Consider the following 17,687-nt stretch of genomic DNA (forward strand, 5'->3'; position numbering starts at 1 on the left):
GCCACTGTTCCTCACCAGGCTGTGTGAAGCACAGCAAAGAATTCAGTCAAGGCCTTGAACCATAAACAGACATCACGCACAGACATTGTTTTCATAACCAAACTGTTTCAGACCTTATTCCTTAAATCTACATAAATGTACTCTGGGTGACATAAAACACATTTTAAGTAATCAATGGTAATCAATGGCTCCTCATAAAAATTATGTATTGGGATGTTTGTGTGCAGCATTTTGCATATCAGCATAAGCATTTGTTAGCAAAGCATTCTTCATTGCATCAGCATGTATGTGTGTGTGCGCATCACTCTTCGTTGCACAAGCGTGTGTATGTGTATGTGTGTGGATCACTTCTCAGTGAATCAGCATTTCGATGTGTGTGTGTGTGTGTGTGTGTGTCATTTTTCACTCAATCAACGAGTGCACATATGTTCGTGTGTGTTTCTTTTCATCAGTGTATGTAGATGTGCGTGTGTGTTTGTGTTCATCACTTTCCTGTTCTGGTGTTTTGGGTAAACCACGGCCTGAAGCGTCCCCTGGGGTCCTGCCCTCCTCCTTTTCAGTCTGTTTGTGACCATTGCTGCTGCTGCTGCTCAAAGTTCAGTCCGTCCTGGTTCTGACCCCAATTGGGGCAGTCCTTTCTCCAATGTCCATGCTCACTGCAGGTGAAACCTGCATCTTCTTCTTCTGTGTTTTTTGTCCATTCTGAGGTGCCTTTTGACCTCAGTTGCTCCTTCGGTCTCGGTCACGCCCATTTCGCTGTTGTGTTGGTCCATCACTGTCCTGTACAGTGTTAATGCAGAATTGTTAAGATCAGCATCCTTGTGCTTGACCTTACTTTTCATTCGGGCTTGGCGGGCGTCTCGTCACAGCTCTGTCAGCTGAAGCTGTCTGAGAATTTTCCCCCGTGTAGTGAACCGGGCCTTAGGTTTAGTGCTCTCCATCTCTGCTGCATGAGATCGCCTTCCTGCAGCACTGTTGACATTTGCAGGTTGTTGTTGTGGGTCCAGCTGTTGCAGCATTTGGTCACGGTCACGTAGAGGGGAGAGCTGGAGTCCAGGTCAGCCTCGGCTTTCAGGGCCGGCAAAGCAGCCTGTAATTAAACATAAAGAGAAAAACAAAAAAAACAAAAACAAAAACAAATTGAAGTGTACGAACAGGAAAATGATGTTGTGTTGGCTGTGTTACAACGAGAGGGGAGAAACACCAGGCCAGGCCCTGTGTCAGCCTTCTCTCCCCCTTTTTTTTTTTTTTTTTTTTCTCATGATATAATCAACTCATAACCCACCAAGTTGACAGGACAACCTGCACATGTTCAAATTCTTAAGATCATGTTTAAACTCACAAAAGAGAATTTTCTTTCCGTCAGTAATCACTTGTGTTGTTCAATCATCAGAAAACATCTCACAATTTGACTGTTAACCACTAAATTTGTTATTTCATCACTAGTTGGTCATACCAGTCTCTTTATTTTCTTTTTCTTTGAAGTTAAATTGTTTAAATTCCAACCTTTATAGAAAGGTAAGCAGAGATTATTTGTGCACGTAGTGAATGCACTTTAGAGGGAGGGGGCGCTCTTAAGACTCTTCCTTTTGACTTCTGTGCAGCTATGCTGTCATGCCTCGAGGGCCTTGAGCAGATCTGCAGTGAGACCGGTATGTAGGTAATACAGCTGATGTTTTGCTTTCAAAATAATAATAATAATAAAAAAACATAATGGAGTTGGCTGTTTGTGGGCAATCTGATCAGAGACGGTAACCAAAACCCAAGATGAAATGTTTGCTGACTGAGGACAAATGTGTTGCATGCAGAGCTGTAATCAGTGCAAAGGATTCTCACATATGTTTGTGTATGATCAAAAGTGCTACATCAGGGCCATGCTGATATCATCTTTTGTGGATTTATTTCTGCAATCATACAGGTCCTGGGTATAAAAAAGGCACATTTTTCAAATAGCTTCATCCCACATATATAAATGCTGTTTTATTCAGAACTGGGAATTCTTAGTTGTTATGGGTTTTTAGAAACAGTGATATCAACACACCTCCATTGTTGTATTACAAAACAGGCTTGTGTTTTATCATGGTAACCTCAGGGTTATCTCTGGGTTTTCTTTACTTCAAAGGTGGTCCACTTCTTACCAGGGGTATATCCTTATGTTAACTTATCCTGCAATTCTATCCCAGTCCTCCTCCAAAACTACTTTGGAGCAGGTTATGTTTGCCATTAGCGATCAACAGATATCCACTTACCACCTACTGACCAATCATTTCTCTGGAAAACAGCATAGCTCTGTGCATGGATAGTAGGAGGGACTGAATTTTATAATAACATCTGAAGACTTTGTTTGTTACCAATGAGCATCAATAATAACTATGCAGATTCCTAGATCTTATTGTTTTATAAACATTATCACATCATCACAGAACAGAATAGTCTATGTTTGTATTTTCTATTTGTTTTTATTGTTTTACTCTCAGACCATTAAATACAACCAGTGCTGCAGCTGAAAGAATTAAGACTAAAACCATCTTTTAAACTTTTATTTAATAAAGTAATTGATTATAATCTCTCAGGTTCTCCCATGTCTTTATGATACACTTCTTGTTTTGGTACATCTGTTAACTTACAGTGGACAGCTGGCTTCTATGGCAGATTTTCTTCCCATTTTCAAATAGGCAAAACATACTCATAAGCAACTCTTTCCCAGTCTTACTGACCAAAACTTTTAAAGTGCATGTACATTTATATAGTATATTTAAGACTGAACTAAAGTAAACTAAACTGAACTTAACCTTTGCTCTTACAGAACACACACTCACACAACTGCTTTATCTGCAGCAGCTGTTTTACTTTTGGTTTTTATTATGTGTTTAACCTCTTCAGCTTTTTTGTAACATTGTGGTTTTATCTTCCTTTGTAAAATCACCAACAGTGCTGCTGGGACACTTTTTCATGTGAACCTGTCTGGTTATTAGCTTTCCAAGTTAACCTTGCAAGTTGGTAACCAACTTCATGTCACTGCTTCTCATTATTACAGATGTTAGGGTAAGTAAATCTAATTATTATTATTATTATTATTATTATTATTATTATTATTATTATTATTATTATTACTTCAGTTTTGGTGATGGCATTTCTACTATTTCAACAATCTTAAGTTGCTTATTAGTTTTAGTACAAAAAATGTATGTTTGCATGCTAATACATAAAAGTATAATGTAAACATCACTAATAAATAAATAAATATTAAATGATTAAAAGTATTGAATGCAGCATTATTCTGCTTTTGTTGCCTCTTTCATAGTGAAGTGAAACACTGCTGGTAACTTGAAGGCAACAACTTCTTTGAAAGTTATTTTTAAAGGTTTAGCATTGCTTTAAGTGCAGAAAGAAGCCACACAGGAAAACGCCCCTGCTTATTGCTTTTTACATTTGTCACTTGCCGACACAGTCAGCAGCACGGCATCATGGAGGTCAGAGCTATGTGCATCAAATTATGTAAGTACCACGTCTATTTCCACATAAAAAACAAAACTACAGTAGTTACAAGATGTTATGATACCCTCGCCAGCAGCTGTGGGAACCAAGAAGAGTTTTTTGTAATCTCTAACTATTTTTTTGTCTCTTCAGTGATCCTGCTGTGTACACATTACCAGGAAGTTGGTGCGTATCATACATTTGCTTGTTAATATGAACAATGTTTACTCTTTTCTGCTTGGGGGAGCAAACAATGTATGAAAAGTATGGAAAATAAATGATCTGTGGTGTTTCTAGTGAACGGGCTCATTTGGTACATGTAATTTGGTCATGAGTCACTTCTTCAGTTAATTTGCTTTCATTTACTTAAGTGTTATTTTTTTCATTGTTTAACCACAGCAGTTTTAGTTCAAGTCTAAACTGTACCTTTCTTCTTTTTTTTCTTTTTCTCAGATGCAGTTTCTCTTCGTATGGTTCCAAACAGACTGCAGTTCTTTGAATATGAATCAGTGACATTTTACTGTGAGGATGCTGTTTATTGGGAAGTTGTGCATAATTCCAAAGGGAAAATAAACTCATGCAGTCACACCAACCAGGGAAAAGCAGGATCATTGTGCATAATAAAAAGTGTGTATCCAGACGACAGTGGAGAGCGCTGGTGTGAGACTAAAGGAGCAAACAGAAGCAACAGCATCAACATTACTGTTACTGGTAAGTTTGCACCGAGACAATATTTTTTGTCAAAATTAGTTTAAATAAATTTCACAGCAACTAAATCTCAGATTCTTGTCATTCAGCTGGATCTGTGATCCTGGAGAGTCCTGCTGTTCCTGTGATGGAGGGTGAAGCTGTGACTCTTCGCTGCAGAAACAAAACTGCTTCCTCCAACTTCACCTCTAATTTTTATAAAGATGGAGCTCATGTTCACAGCAACGCCACAGAAGACATGATAATCCAAAAAGTTTCAAAGTCAGATGAGGGACTTTACACGTGCAACATCTCAGGAGGGGGACAGTCACCGGAGAGCTGGCTCAGTGTCACAGGTAAGACACTGAAGAGGTCACACCTTTTTCTATATTTCTTTTTAATGGCAGTACTGTTACAACTGCATCACTTTGTAATTTTGAGCTAAGCCATGTGCCAGGAGGAACTGTGTATGGTATCTTTTGTGTTACATTTTAATATAAGGTTGGTGCAGACGTGTGATGTAATTGAAATGTAGACACATTTTCAATCATTGATTTTTAAGCAAAGCCGTTGAATCTATTCGTGTTTTAGAAATATTATGAAATATAAAAAATAAATATTATGATATGTGCAGAATATACCTTCTGATATTATCAAATGTGAAGTGAAGTTATTGGGGGGTTTTTGAGTTTTGAATGCAGATATGGCATGTTTATGTTCCCCTTACAATTTTAACTCTTTAACATTTGTAACACAGCTCATTCAGAAAGTTCCAACGAGATTCCGTCACCATGTGTCACATCTTGGAAAACTGCCACTATTTCATTGAGTGCGCTGTTGTTGTTGGTGGGACTGCATCACCTTGGTAAATGTCGCCAGGGCGGAGGTAAAAAAAAACACAAACAAAAAACAACAAAAAAAACCATTTCACATAATTTTGTGTTCATGGCTTTTGGTTTGCTACAAGCAATGCAGTTCTGTTCATTCAGAAGTATATTATTTTAAGCACTGGAAAGACGGAATCACTGCAGTGTAACAATTGTTACATAGAAAATGTGCTAATTTAAAGTTTATTAAAAAAAAAGAGAAAAGCCATGTACTGATGAATTTGGGGGCACGGGGATTGTTGGGTTTTTGTTGTTTATTTTTTTGTTTTTTCCCCCTCCCACTGCAGTGTCACTCTGTCAGTCAACAAAGGTAGATGTCTCTCGCTCATTCGAGGATCAAACAGGTAAGAAAACAAACACTATTTCAATATTAATGTAATAGTAATAGTAACACACTGGTTTAATATCTAGAATAGAACTGAAATTTCCTATTAGAGGTCTGTTTTCAGGAATTAAAGTGACTTAAGCTAAATTCAAATGGGGCAACCTAAATGATTTAGAAATAGTCGTTGCATGTTCTTTTTTTCCCCCAGTTTCAACAGAAGCCAGTACAGTGAATGTAGTGAAAGAAACATATGCTGTTGTAAGACAAAGCAAAGGTAATTTATGCTGTATCTTTTTGTTTGTTTTATTTTCTATGCTTGTGTTTTCTCTCTTAATATTTATTTTCTTGTGTGGTAATGTCTGGATCTAATTTATTTATTAATTTATAATGGACAATATCATTTTTATGACTATATAATGATACATTTTGTTTACTTGCTTCTTCTGTTTCAGCATCGCTCTGTCAGTCAGCAAAGGAAGATAGTTTGATCGAGGATCAAACAGGTCAGAACACACAATGTTTTTAGTATTATTGTATAAAGAAATAAAAAAAATTACTCAGTGAAACCAATTCAGGGATTACCACTACAGCAGGCAGCAACCTGTTAAATGTCCAGTCACCTGAACAACAGAAGTACTGAACTCTCAGTGTCCACAGCTTGTCCTGAAATGCTGTAAAATCCTGCTGAAAGCGGGATTTTACAGCATCCTTTCCCACCAACTAATCAAACTCACCACCAGGTGGTGATCAGTTGATAGCTTAGCTTTTTCTCTTATTACTTACATTTCCAGACAATACAGACCCAAATCTGATCATATGACTGAAAAATTGATCATGGGTCTCGACCTGGATCTGCAAATTATGAAATCCCTTATGCTAGACCATGGTGTTTTTTATGGCCAAACTGTGATTAGCACAGAAGTTCATGAACAAAACACCACTCTGGTTCAGAGTGAGTCACAGTCATGCCTCTCCAGATCTCACTGCCCACACGAGAACTGATGTCTCTCAGTAGGACAATAGAATTGCCAGGTGAAGAAGCAACTTCAAGAAGGCATGGTACTCTGCACATATACACAGAATGACAGTTGAAACAACAAGAAACCCTCTGATAATCAGTAAGGCAGAAGAATAAACAATACTCAGTCCTCCACACTGCCTTTCACTGAAGACAACTCCATAGTGGAACAGAGCCAAGCCCATCTTTTAGGAGACTGCTTACAAACTCCAAACTGTGCATTGACACACTAGTTCAGGCTCTTTCACAACCAGAGAGTTGAAATTCCATGGCCCCTTAGCCAGGGACCACCAGGGGCACTGCCCTTTACCGCCTCCCAACATAAATTACACCCAATCCATACGACATCTCCTGCAGGTGGTGTGCCATTTGGGCTAATGAATTTTAGTGACTTTTCTTCTCAGCAAAGTGGAACTGCCAGGCAAATAGAAAGCAGAAACACCATTAGAGATTCACCTTTTTTGTTAGCAGAGGGCCCTGTTAGCAGCACCTTGCATATAGCGAAATAAATGTTTTATGAAATAAACATTTTGGCTAGCAACTAATTTAATTCCATCTGTTGCTGAAGCAGAACCGGGACCCATCACAAGGATGCCCTCAGCATGTACCAGCCAACCTGTATCAGCAGATCCCTTCTATTCTGTAATATCATAGGTAAGATTGGCAATAATAGTTCCTGATTGTCACATTCAGATAATGCGCAATGGTGAGTAAATACTACAAAACATAGATAACGAATATATATACACACACACACACACAGTGGAACCCCAACTTACGAAATGAATTCGTTCCCGAGGGTCTTTCCTAAGTCGAACATTTTCATAATGGGCAGAAATATTGCCGTTAAGTGCCTTCATAACTTTAAATTTTTCGATAAATGGGAAATTATTAAGTCGGGGTTCCACTGTATATCTTTGTGAGGTTTCTTCTTTTCAGAAGTCATGTGTAAGATGATTCTATCATAATACAAATGCAGAATTAATTCTTGACCCACCAGAGACGATAAGAACGCTAATGTTTCAGGTCAAATATATTCATTCTGTTTTTAACCCTAAAGTTAAACACTGGTGTTTAATATGCCCCAAAGCAATCTCTTTCCATCATTAAAAATAAATAAAGAAAATAAATGTATAAAATATTCTTTTTTGTAATTTCTGTGTGTCCTACAGGTTGCTGAGAGAGCTGAATAAAGACATAATTTCAAATAAGAGAGCGTGAAAACAACCCAGAATTGTACTATTTTTTTTTGTAACTGAAGAAGCTGTACACATTGTACATTGAGTTTGGTTTGCATGTCTATAAACTGTTATAGCTTGTGTGCATTCAGTTAAATAGACCCATGTGGTTCAAAGTACGTAGAAAGTTCAGTTACCAAGGCAGACAGTGTTCTGCTTTTCTCTATGTTTACATCTAATTAAAACTAACTTGTGGCTTCTGCTTTGTCTTTTCACATATGTATGAACACTGTTACAAGAAAAGACTGGTTGCAGCTCACAGGCACTCACTGTGGTGAACTGCTAATCTGATTGTTGCGTTGCCTTTTCTGAAACAGCTGTGTGGTCAGGAGTAAAATATGACTTTGTGGTTTGATATAAAGCATATCTTTAAGTAAAGTGTGGTTTAGTACACAGACAGAATAAGTTGTAGCTTGTTTTGTCTTCCAGAACTGTAATAACTTCAACTGTTCATTGAAGTCAAAGGTGAGACTATCTGCATGGCCAGTGTTAGACTGTGTCTGATAACAAAAGAGAGCTGATGAAACCATGAAAAGCCAAGAAAAGAATATGATTTTGATGGTGGAAGGTGGTGCTCAGTTCTCCGGAGCCTGATCTTAAGTAATTACAGTAAACATTTGACAATCTCTTAATTATTACATCAGAATTTTCCACCCACACTTCATGATTGATTTTCACACGAAAAAGAGGAAATAGCTCTCAAAAGACCAGAGTGGGGTCATAATGAAAAAGCTTATTTTTGACATATTAATGCTGTAGGGGAGTTAACAGAACACAAAGTGACATTACAGAGTTGCATTTCTTTAAAGTAGTAGCAGAAGAAATTTGTCCTGTGCAAACTGGAATAGCTGTGGTTTGGTTTAAAATCTAGAATCTTTTTTTAATTTAAATTAGACTGGATTATATTTGAAAAATATCAGCATTAAGAGGTTAAACTGAACATGTGGGTGGTTTATGTTTCTTCTCTCATATCATTTTTTTTTCTTTTTATTCAAACCATCATTTAGACTCTGGGTTTGCCTCTTCTGGCTGTCAAATGGTGGAGCAAAGTCACCAATCGTTTGACAGCCAAGAAAGATTGATGTACTGTTACCACCATTTTCTCATGACCACAGTCAACTTCCAGAAAATAGTGACCAGTGCAATTTGAAGCAAGTCATCCCCAAAGCGCTTTACACATTTAGTCATTCACCCATTCACACACTGGTGATGGCAACCTACATTGTAGCCACAGCTGCCCTGGGGCGCACTGACAGAGGCGAGGCTGCCGGACACTGGCGCCACCGGGCCCTCTGACCACCACCAGTAGGCAACGGGTGAAGTGTCTTGCCCAAGGACACAACGACCGAGACTGTCCAAGCGGGGGCTCGACCTGGCAACCTTCCGATTACAAGGCAAACTCCCAACTCTTGAGCCACGATCGCCACCTCTAAATGCCACATTGTTTCAAAAAGTGGGTACAACCCTTGGCCCTCACTAACACTACCATATCAGGGTTTGCACTAGTACAGTTCGCATTACTGGAAACAACTACCATGTCAATTTAACAGCCTGGAAGGGAGTTACCTATGACTCTTTCTCTGACAGCTTCCACTGTGACGGTTACTGGATCCTACTCAGGTGGGTTGGTTCTGTTCTCATATTGTTCCCCTGCCACTAAGAGTACACCTTGGATGGTTCATTAGAGAGAGAGTTTGTTCCCCTGGCTTTTATCTATATGGTTAGCTAAGGTTGTCATCAATGTTCCCTCTAATTTTTCATGTGTATGAGCGAACGCACAAACTCCCTGAGCGATCCCTTGGACCACTGTGAGCGACAGCAGACGTGTGCACTGTGGTCACGTCAGCATCGAATCCATCCAAGTTACATGGTTTATTAAAATAGTCAAATTACAGCATTTACATTTATGTTAGACTACTTTTAATTAACTGCTTTAGCCCACTTACAATGAAAATTAAAAAAATCTTGTTCATGACCTGTGTAGTATGTTAACACTATGGAAGTAAAAATAACTTGAACTACAATTTTGAAAACACAACTTCTTTTTTTTTATTTTTAAATAAAGCTCTGACTTGTATTATGAGTATGAGTCTGTGGTCTGGGAGAGAGTCTGTAACTCTGTCTGCAAAATACAGTATATAATGGCCAATGTTGGGCAATTAATTATATAGTTACTACTTCAAATAAGTTACTGAGTTTTGCAAACAAAGTTTTTTGCAGCTGTTTACCTGAAAATGCAGCCAAGGCGTTTTTTTAAATGAACATTTCAAACTATTTACAGAACAATGAGCTGTTCTGCATCAAATCTGATGCCACACAAATTATTTTTGCCACTCCAAAAAATAATTTCTGTCCACTATGAGATAAAGAAGAACAGCCTGATACCTGCAGGCCTGACAACAGGAGATGTATCACTCCTGTAACATTCAGCAGTCGCCTCATTGTTCTGACACACACAACAAACCTATTGACTACACTACACACTAACTACACACTAACTACACAAGATTTGCACTAAAGATCGCAAAACTTTCACATCTCAAAACACCGCCGTCACTCCTAAAACTTCCCCCCGTTTCTTAACAACTAGATGCCATTTTTTGATTGGTCGACATGGTACATTTTTCCACCAATAGGAAAGGGTTGGGGTTTTTTTTTGGTTTTGTCTTTGCTCACAGGCGGAGAGTGCTTTCCAGCGTTTTCCTTATAAAACGCAGTTTTTACCGTTTCTTCCCGCAGTAAATATAAACAATGATAGTATTCAGGAAGAAAACCAAACATTGCAGATATTTTTATCATAACTCTGGTTTTACGTGGCCTATCAACACAATTTAAAACTGGTATAAAGTCCACACTTTTTCCGTCAATTGTTCCGTCTGTCCTGCTCACATCTCCAATGGTTGTACACGTTGTCATTAACGTGGCTTCACTCCACATCAGCCATGGCGCTTTGCTAGCTAAAACACCGGTGTCGGCACATAAGGACGCTGTCATAGCCTGTCAACGATGTTGATTGGCTGCATATATACGAATGTGAATCGCATTATTGGCTGGACTATGGGATAAGGTGGCATCGTTCTAATCCTATACTGGAGCAGCCAGTCACTTACTGACTAACACTGCAAAACAGAATTGTTAAGGTACTTACTTTAATTTCAATTCAGGCTAGAATTTTTTTTGTGCGCAACTCAGATTTTTTCTGCGCAGAGACCGTGCCAGCAGTGCGCAATTGCGCACGCGCGCAGCTTAGAGGGAACATTGGTTGTGAGTCTTTTCTTTTCTTTTCTTGTCTTTTCTTTTCTTTTCTTTTCTTTTCTTTTCTTTTCTTTTCTTTTCTTTTCTTAAACACCCTTAATCCTCACCACTACTCCTGCGTTTGGGTCCCCTCTTCTCCACATCCACACAGCAACCCCTGACACAAAAGAGGATTACTCATAAAAGTCTAGAGGGCCTTGGTATGATCACCATGACCAGAATTAGCCTTTTGGGATTTACTCACCTGAATGAACATGCATCATGACAAAAATTGAAACTGCTCTATGAAGTGAATAGTAGTATGTAATATGCATCATAAAGAATGGTTTCTAATCTTTTAAAATTTTTATTCTCCAATTCCTGCAACTTTACAGGTTACAAAGAGACTGAAGACAGTCACATCTGAGAGAGTGACCCAGATAACCCAGATTTTACATATTGTTTTTGTAACTGAACAAGCTGTGTATTTTCAGCTTTGGTGTGCATCTCTATAAGTTGAGATAGCTTGTGTATGTTCCATTAGGTACAGCTGGATGCCAGACCCACATCATTGTGGACACATATAAAATTTGATTGTTAACAAAAGCAGCCATCTGTCTGTTTATAGGCTGAACTTAAAACAGGTTGTTCCACATGCTTTGTCCTACAAGTGTATGAATGCTGTTACAAGAAAAGAGTTTTAAAAAGGACTCACTGAGGTTGTCCACTCATCAGAAACATCAACTTTGTGGTCAACAGTGAAGTATACCTGCATAGCCTGAGCATATCCCTGATTAAAGTAAGGTTTAGTACACATACAAAGTAAGAGTGTCTTTAATTCAACAGTAATGCGAAAGTTTCAACTGTTCAATAAAGTCAAAGGGAAGTCAGTTTTCTACATTTGTGTGTTTGTTATTAGACTGTGTCTGAAATTAAGATTTGCAGGTTGAGTGAATTGGTGAAAGTATCATGAAGTTAAGAATGTGGTTCACATACTCGGTGGTAATACTTAGCTCTTCTGGGCTTACCTTCCTTGATTACTTCTATTTCACTTCTTAAAGTAAACTTCTACTTAACATGTTAAAAAGGTCTGTTAAAGTTTTCTATTAATGCCACAACCACCTCATGTCCGTCATATGCAAAATTAGAAACCTTTTTTTCAAAGGTCAAAGTGGGGTCATAACAATGAATGAGTGAAGCCTCGGCAGGGAATTTAGGGAGTTAAGCACAACACTGTAAAATATTTTATTAGTCAAACGTATTTTGTGAGATGAAGTTACAAAGTGACAATAAATATGCAATTGAACCAAACGCGTGACCCAAAATGTGCACTTGAAAAAAAACCCCAAAAGACTTTGTTACCTTACCCCTTTGTTGCTGTAAGTAATGACAAAACTTTTTGTACCTCACAACCCACACGGAAATATGTGCTCTGTGTTTGAGGGTCAAAAGCTTTGTCCAGCACTATAACTGGGCTGAAATAATGAAGGGTAGCTGTAGTAGTGCAGAGGGATTTGGAGCATGCATACACATCACATTTGATAATGGTTATAAGGATATTCTCTGGGCCAAAGGAAGTCCAAACATGATGTCCTCACCTAGATTTTAGACTCAGTAGAATAAAATGGAATAAAATAGAATAGAATAAACCTTTATTATCCCATGGATGAGAAAGTTTGGTGTTACACAGTTCTTATAGCAAAGGGAATATAAAGTCTAAAAGGAAGACACAAAGTGGTCCTGTATACATAAGCAACTAAAGTTCATATATACAGGTAACAACATACAGAAATATGTATAGAAAAATTGCATGGAGATATCTAGAAAATGTGCAGGGCTGTGTATAAAATGTAAAATGAACAAACAAGCTGGTGAGTAAGATGACCTAAAGATTGTTAAGCTGCATTATAGAGTCTGACAGCTGCTGGTAAGAATGACCTGCGGTAGCGCTCCTTCCTACACTGTGGGTGTAAAAGTCCACTGCTGAACAATCTGCTCAGTGCTCGTACAGTCTCATGCAGGGGGTGGGAGGTGTTGTCCATGATGGATGTTAGCTTAGACAACATCCTCTCCTCCCCATCCTGCTGGATGGACTTCAGTGGGCAGTCCAGGACAGAGCTGGCCCTCCTGACCAGTTTGTTGAGTTTCCCCCTGCCCCTCTCTGCCATTCCACCATTCCAGCAGACCACAGCACAAAAGATAGCAGATGCCACCACGGTGTCGTAAAACGTCCTTAGGAGTGTCCTGTTCACCCCGAAGGATCTCAGCTGGGAGATGTTTTTGTGTCTGTCTTTCTGATTCCAGGAGGGAGCAGACACAAGGTAAGGTCGGATATGGATAAAGAGGATTCATATGGAGACATCAGGATGGGTTCTGGAAGAAGACAGACATAATAGTGAACTGTTATTGTCGCAGTATAAAACTGAGGTCATCCACTCTGTGATGACAGATGGCTGCACTCACAGGGAGGTCCAGTGCTGTAACTTGTAATTTCAACTGCTGATCTTATTTCCTTCTAAAAACATTGGAACAAAAATACTAAATATTAATAAAAAAAACCTGAATACATTTCTGAAATCAAGGACTGAACGCATTTCACTTGAATGGAAATTATGTAAATCTCCATATATATTTATTTGTCTACTTTTTAAATTTTCTTTTCTGTCTTTTTGGGCAAGTGTTTCTCACTGACACAAGTCTCACTTGAAACACAAATATAACTCGCTCAGCTTGTTCTGTGTTCTTGGTGAGTTCTGTTGTTCCTTTGTTAATTTAATAGAAGATGCACTGTAAGCATAACCTTTATAAACATCTGCAAAGTACCCTCAGTACTGCTGCTTCTCTATCAACAGACTCTGTGGGAGGTTTGTAAACATGTATGACTTATCTTGTACTGAAATATGTGTCTTCACTATCGTGCATTAGGTTTTTTGATAATCTTTTTATGTTTTTTTTCATCCATCTTCTTCTGCTTATCCAGGGCCAGGCTGGATGGTAGCAGCATCCTAAACAGAAAAGCCCAGACCTCCCTCTCCCCAGCTGCCTCCTCCAGCTTGTCCGGGGGAACGCCAAGGTCGAGCCGAGAGATATAGGCCGTTTCTCAATTCTCAAGTACGCAAGTACGTACTCGCGTTCTCGGCGGGTACGTACTCCCATGCGTTCTCGGCGAGTACGTACCCGCCGAGAACGCGAGCACGGACTCGCGATATGTACAATTGGAACACCTGCGTACGTGATGATGTCACAGGTCCGGAGTTTTTACTGCCGTCCCCTCCTAATTTAACTGTGAGTAACATGTTATGAAGCTTAACTGTAATCACAGCCAAACCGGTTTACTCAGGAACAAATAAAACACTGAAATAAACCAAACATTAACATTTAGAAGTGATCTAAGTGACTTATATATCATTTTTAACCTCAGTAGTGAAACCTCTATTAATAAAAATAGTGTACATGTACATACGTGTACATACCTTAATAAAAACAAGCAGGTGAGATGTTAGAACGCTTTTATTTCTATTCTAGTGGACACTCAATACTATAGACAGCTGCTGGGGTTTCTTTAACCTGAGTAGTGAGAAGACCGCAAGCGGGAGGGGCGGGGGGTTGAAAACGATGTGCCGGGAGTCCGCTGTTGAGTTTTGGACGAAATGCATTCTGGGATATTTAGCTGTACAAAGTCCACACCGATGCATGCTCGATAAAACGGGCGGAGCGAGAACACATCCGGGACTTTTTCGCGTTCTCGGCTTGATGCGTACTTCGAATTGGAACAGTACTTGGTCTCCGACTGATGACGTATCACGAGTACACGAGAACGCAAGTACACATATTGAGAAACGCCCATAATCTCTCCGGCCTGTCCTAGGTCTGCCCCAGGGCCTCCTCGCGGTGGGACATGCCCAGAACACCTCACCAAGGAGGCGGCCAGGAGACATCAGATTTGAACATGTTGTTTCTGGTTCTCACCGGTTCACACTCGGCTGCAAACCGTTCCAGTGCGAGCTTGAGGCCACCACCTCTATGAAGCCAAAAGAACCACATTGTCCATGAAAAGCAGAGATGAGATTCTGAGACCACCCAAGTGAAAGCCTTCCACCACTTGGCTACGTCTAGAAATTCTGTCCAAAAAAACGAACAGAATCGCTGACAAAGGGAATCCCTGGCAGAGAAAATAAAGAATTCCCACATCAAAAATTGGGGATGAACTGTTTGATTATTGTAGGAAAGTCATAACTGCTCTACAGTGAGAGTTGGGAAATTTTAGTGTTCAATTTTTAATTTTTAACTATGCTACTATGCTAATATGGACCAACCATTTAGTTGTTGTGTGAATCAAATAACTCAGTATACTGATGTTAGGATTAGTGTAAATAATGTGAATCATCAGTGTTTTAAGGAAGAATAAGATGGTGAATGTTAATTATATACAGATAGTATTTAAAACACCATCAGACTGTCTTTCTGTCAGGTGACTTACCACAACAGCAGCTCTGCTGAAAACTATTTAGAGCGGTTTCAAATATGCCACAAAGGAAGAGTCTGTTGGTCAGTCTGCAGGAAGACATCATGGAGATCAGAGCCCTCTGCATCAGACTGTGTGAGCATTGTCTTTATCTCTACATTAAGGTTGAACTATAAAGACGTTGTCAGAGTCAGCAATGTTGTGATTTGAATGTTTCATGTAGGGGAAACATTTGATGACACCTTGGAGATGTACAAAGATTTTAGATGTAAGAGTCAAAAAGGTGTGAAGTCACATAATTGTATTTTTTATTTGTGTCTCTTGTTTTTGTCTCTTCAGTGATAACCATCATAATCATGCTGCGTGCACATGCTCAGAAAGTTTGTGAGTATCACTAATTTTCTCACTGATTTGAATGTTAATGTATTTTCATTTGAAAGAGAAAATAATTTAGAAAAAGTCAAGTTGCTATATTTTGGACTTATTTTGTAATTTTATGAATCTTTTTCGGTGAGTAAGTTATGATACATATGTTTTCGTTGTGTATCTAAATATTAACTTTATTTTTATTTACCATGTTGTTGTTCAAGTAAAGAGCAGTTTTCAATGATAATGATAATCTTCAATGATGAACTGAAAATTTCTTTTTTTCTCCTGTTTTTCCTAAATGCAGTTTCTCTTCGTGTTGTTCCAAACAAATTGCAGTTTTTTGAATATGAAACTGTCAGTTTTTACTGCGAGGGAGTATTTCATGGAAACATAGTACACAAGGTAAACGGGAGAACATCCCAGTGTAACAACGGTGGTAACAAAACAGCACAAGGATCGTTGTGCATTATGACAAGTCTTTATTTGAATGATGGTGGACAGCACTGGTGTGAGATTGAAGGAGGGAGGAGAAGCAACAGTGTCAACATCTCTGTCACTGGTAAGTTTGAATAAAGACAAATTTATTTTATGATTGTTTTAAATGACTTGCATAGCAAATAAAGCTCATCTCATGTCATTCAGCTGGTTCTGTGATCCTGGAGAGTCCTGCTGTTCCTGTGATGGAGGGAGAAGATGTGACGCTGCGCTGCAGAAACAAGATGATTTCCTCCAATATTGCAGCTGATTTCTATAAATATGGGCATCACATAGGGAACAGCTCAACAGCAAACATGACCATCCACAGAGTTTACAAGTCTGATGAAGGACTTTACAAGTGCAAGATCTCAGGAGGTGGAGAATCACCAGAGAGCTGGCTGTCTGTCTCTCTGCCATGTGTCACAGGTGAGAAACAGCAACGTTTCAAAGTAAGATTAGTACACGTGTGATATAAATGATTACTTTTCCCACACTTTAGGAAAAGCTGCTGAGTTTATTTGTTAGTACCATTTTTGAACTATTCTGGAGTATTTCCACAAAGTTGCTAATTTAAGTTACTAAAACCACTGGTCAGTCACTGTCACACTGAGGAGTTATATCTCAATCATAAAGGCAGTAACAGTAACAGAGGTGATAGTAAAGTGACAAAAGTTTCCCAGTTATTCGTTCAGACCTTTAAATCAATAAGCGACAAAATAAATATCGGTCGTTGTCCTATTTTCAGTTCACGTGAGCTGAGAAACAGATGCTTTCTTAGACACTCAGCATGAGATGAGAAGTTAACTTTGGTGATAAATACAGATATGAAGGTGAATAATCACATAATCAAGAATTAGCCAAGGTGATGAAGGCCAGTCCATTTAAGCTGTTCAACAGTAATTTAGCATGTGATAATATTTTAATCACCAAATTAGATATTTTTTTTTTTTTAAATGTGTTAAACAGACTTAAACTCGGCTGTGTCTCACACATGTGACCATCTGTGCAGCCGATCACACAGAGTCTCAGAGAGACCACTCGTCTAACCAGGGCTGCCATATTTACCTCGTCTCACGGACTGTGTTCACTGTGGCGATGGTGGCGCTGCTGCTGGTGGTGGTGGGACTTCTTCACTGTGGGAAAGTCAGAGCTAGAACAGCTAACAGTTCACCCAGATGTAAATGTAACTGTAATTATGACAAATAGAGCAATGAAAGGATAAAAGTACTTTTTGTGTTCCATGTTGATGTTTGTATTCTTTAAAATTTTTAAATGCTATGATTAAAATGATAAAGCCAGAAAACATTTATTACATTATATAATTTTATGGTTTTCCTGATTTATATGCTCTCGGTGGCAAATTGTATGGAAAAAAAATATGTGTTTCTGGGGGAAGAGTCAGACTGAATTTAAACAGTGTCGTGTTTAGTGTAAAGGTACTGTTGTATACTGCTGTTATTCTGTGTTTTGTTACTTCCTGTTTTATTTTGCTAGTCTTCGTTCCCTGTGC

General features: G+C 38.8%; 2 protein-coding genes across 3 annotated transcripts; both read left to right on the plus strand.

Annotated features, from left to right (window-relative positions):
• Positions 1 to 2,954: 2,954 nt before the first annotated feature.
• Positions 2,955 to 8,096, plus strand: LOC100708020 (low affinity immunoglobulin gamma Fc region receptor III-like). Of its 2 annotated transcripts, none has more exons than XM_025903191.1 (11): positions 2,955 to 3,045; positions 3,452 to 3,498; positions 3,631 to 3,663; positions 3,931 to 4,188; positions 4,275 to 4,520; positions 4,922 to 5,050; positions 5,339 to 5,395; positions 5,585 to 5,650; positions 5,829 to 5,879; positions 6,966 to 7,048; positions 7,567 to 8,096. In XM_025903191.1, the coding sequence occupies exons 1-10, from the start codon at positions 3,038 to 3,040 to the stop codon at positions 7,046 to 7,048; spliced, it is 978 nt and encodes a 325-aa protein (XP_025758976.1). In that variant the 5' UTR covers positions 2,955 to 3,037; the 3' UTR covers positions 7,567 to 8,096. The 2 variants fall into 2 exon arrangements, with proteins under 2 accessions (XP_025758976.1, XP_019209435.1); XM_019353890.1 differs by having other exon boundaries at positions 4,931 to 5,050.
• A 7,249-nt stretch (positions 8,097 to 15,345) lies between these two features.
• On the plus strand, positions 15,346 to 17,383 carry LOC100708291 (low affinity immunoglobulin gamma Fc region receptor II). The gene is made up of 5 exons (XM_013264451.1): positions 15,346 to 15,466; positions 15,671 to 15,715; positions 16,005 to 16,259; positions 16,343 to 16,603; positions 17,187 to 17,383. Exons 1-5 carry the CDS (start codon positions 15,391 to 15,393, stop codon positions 17,381 to 17,383), a joined length of 834 nt encoding a protein of 277 aa, XP_013119905.1. The 5' UTR covers positions 15,346 to 15,390.
• The last annotated feature ends 304 nt before the right edge of the window (positions 17,384 to 17,687 follow it).

Source organism: Oreochromis niloticus, linkage group LG3, assembly GCF_001858045.2.
Source record: "Oreochromis niloticus isolate F11D_XX linkage group LG3, O_niloticus_UMD_NMBU, whole genome shotgun sequence".
In the NCBI taxonomy this organism is placed as follows: Eukaryota; Metazoa; Chordata; class Actinopteri; order Cichliformes; family Cichlidae; genus Oreochromis; species Oreochromis niloticus.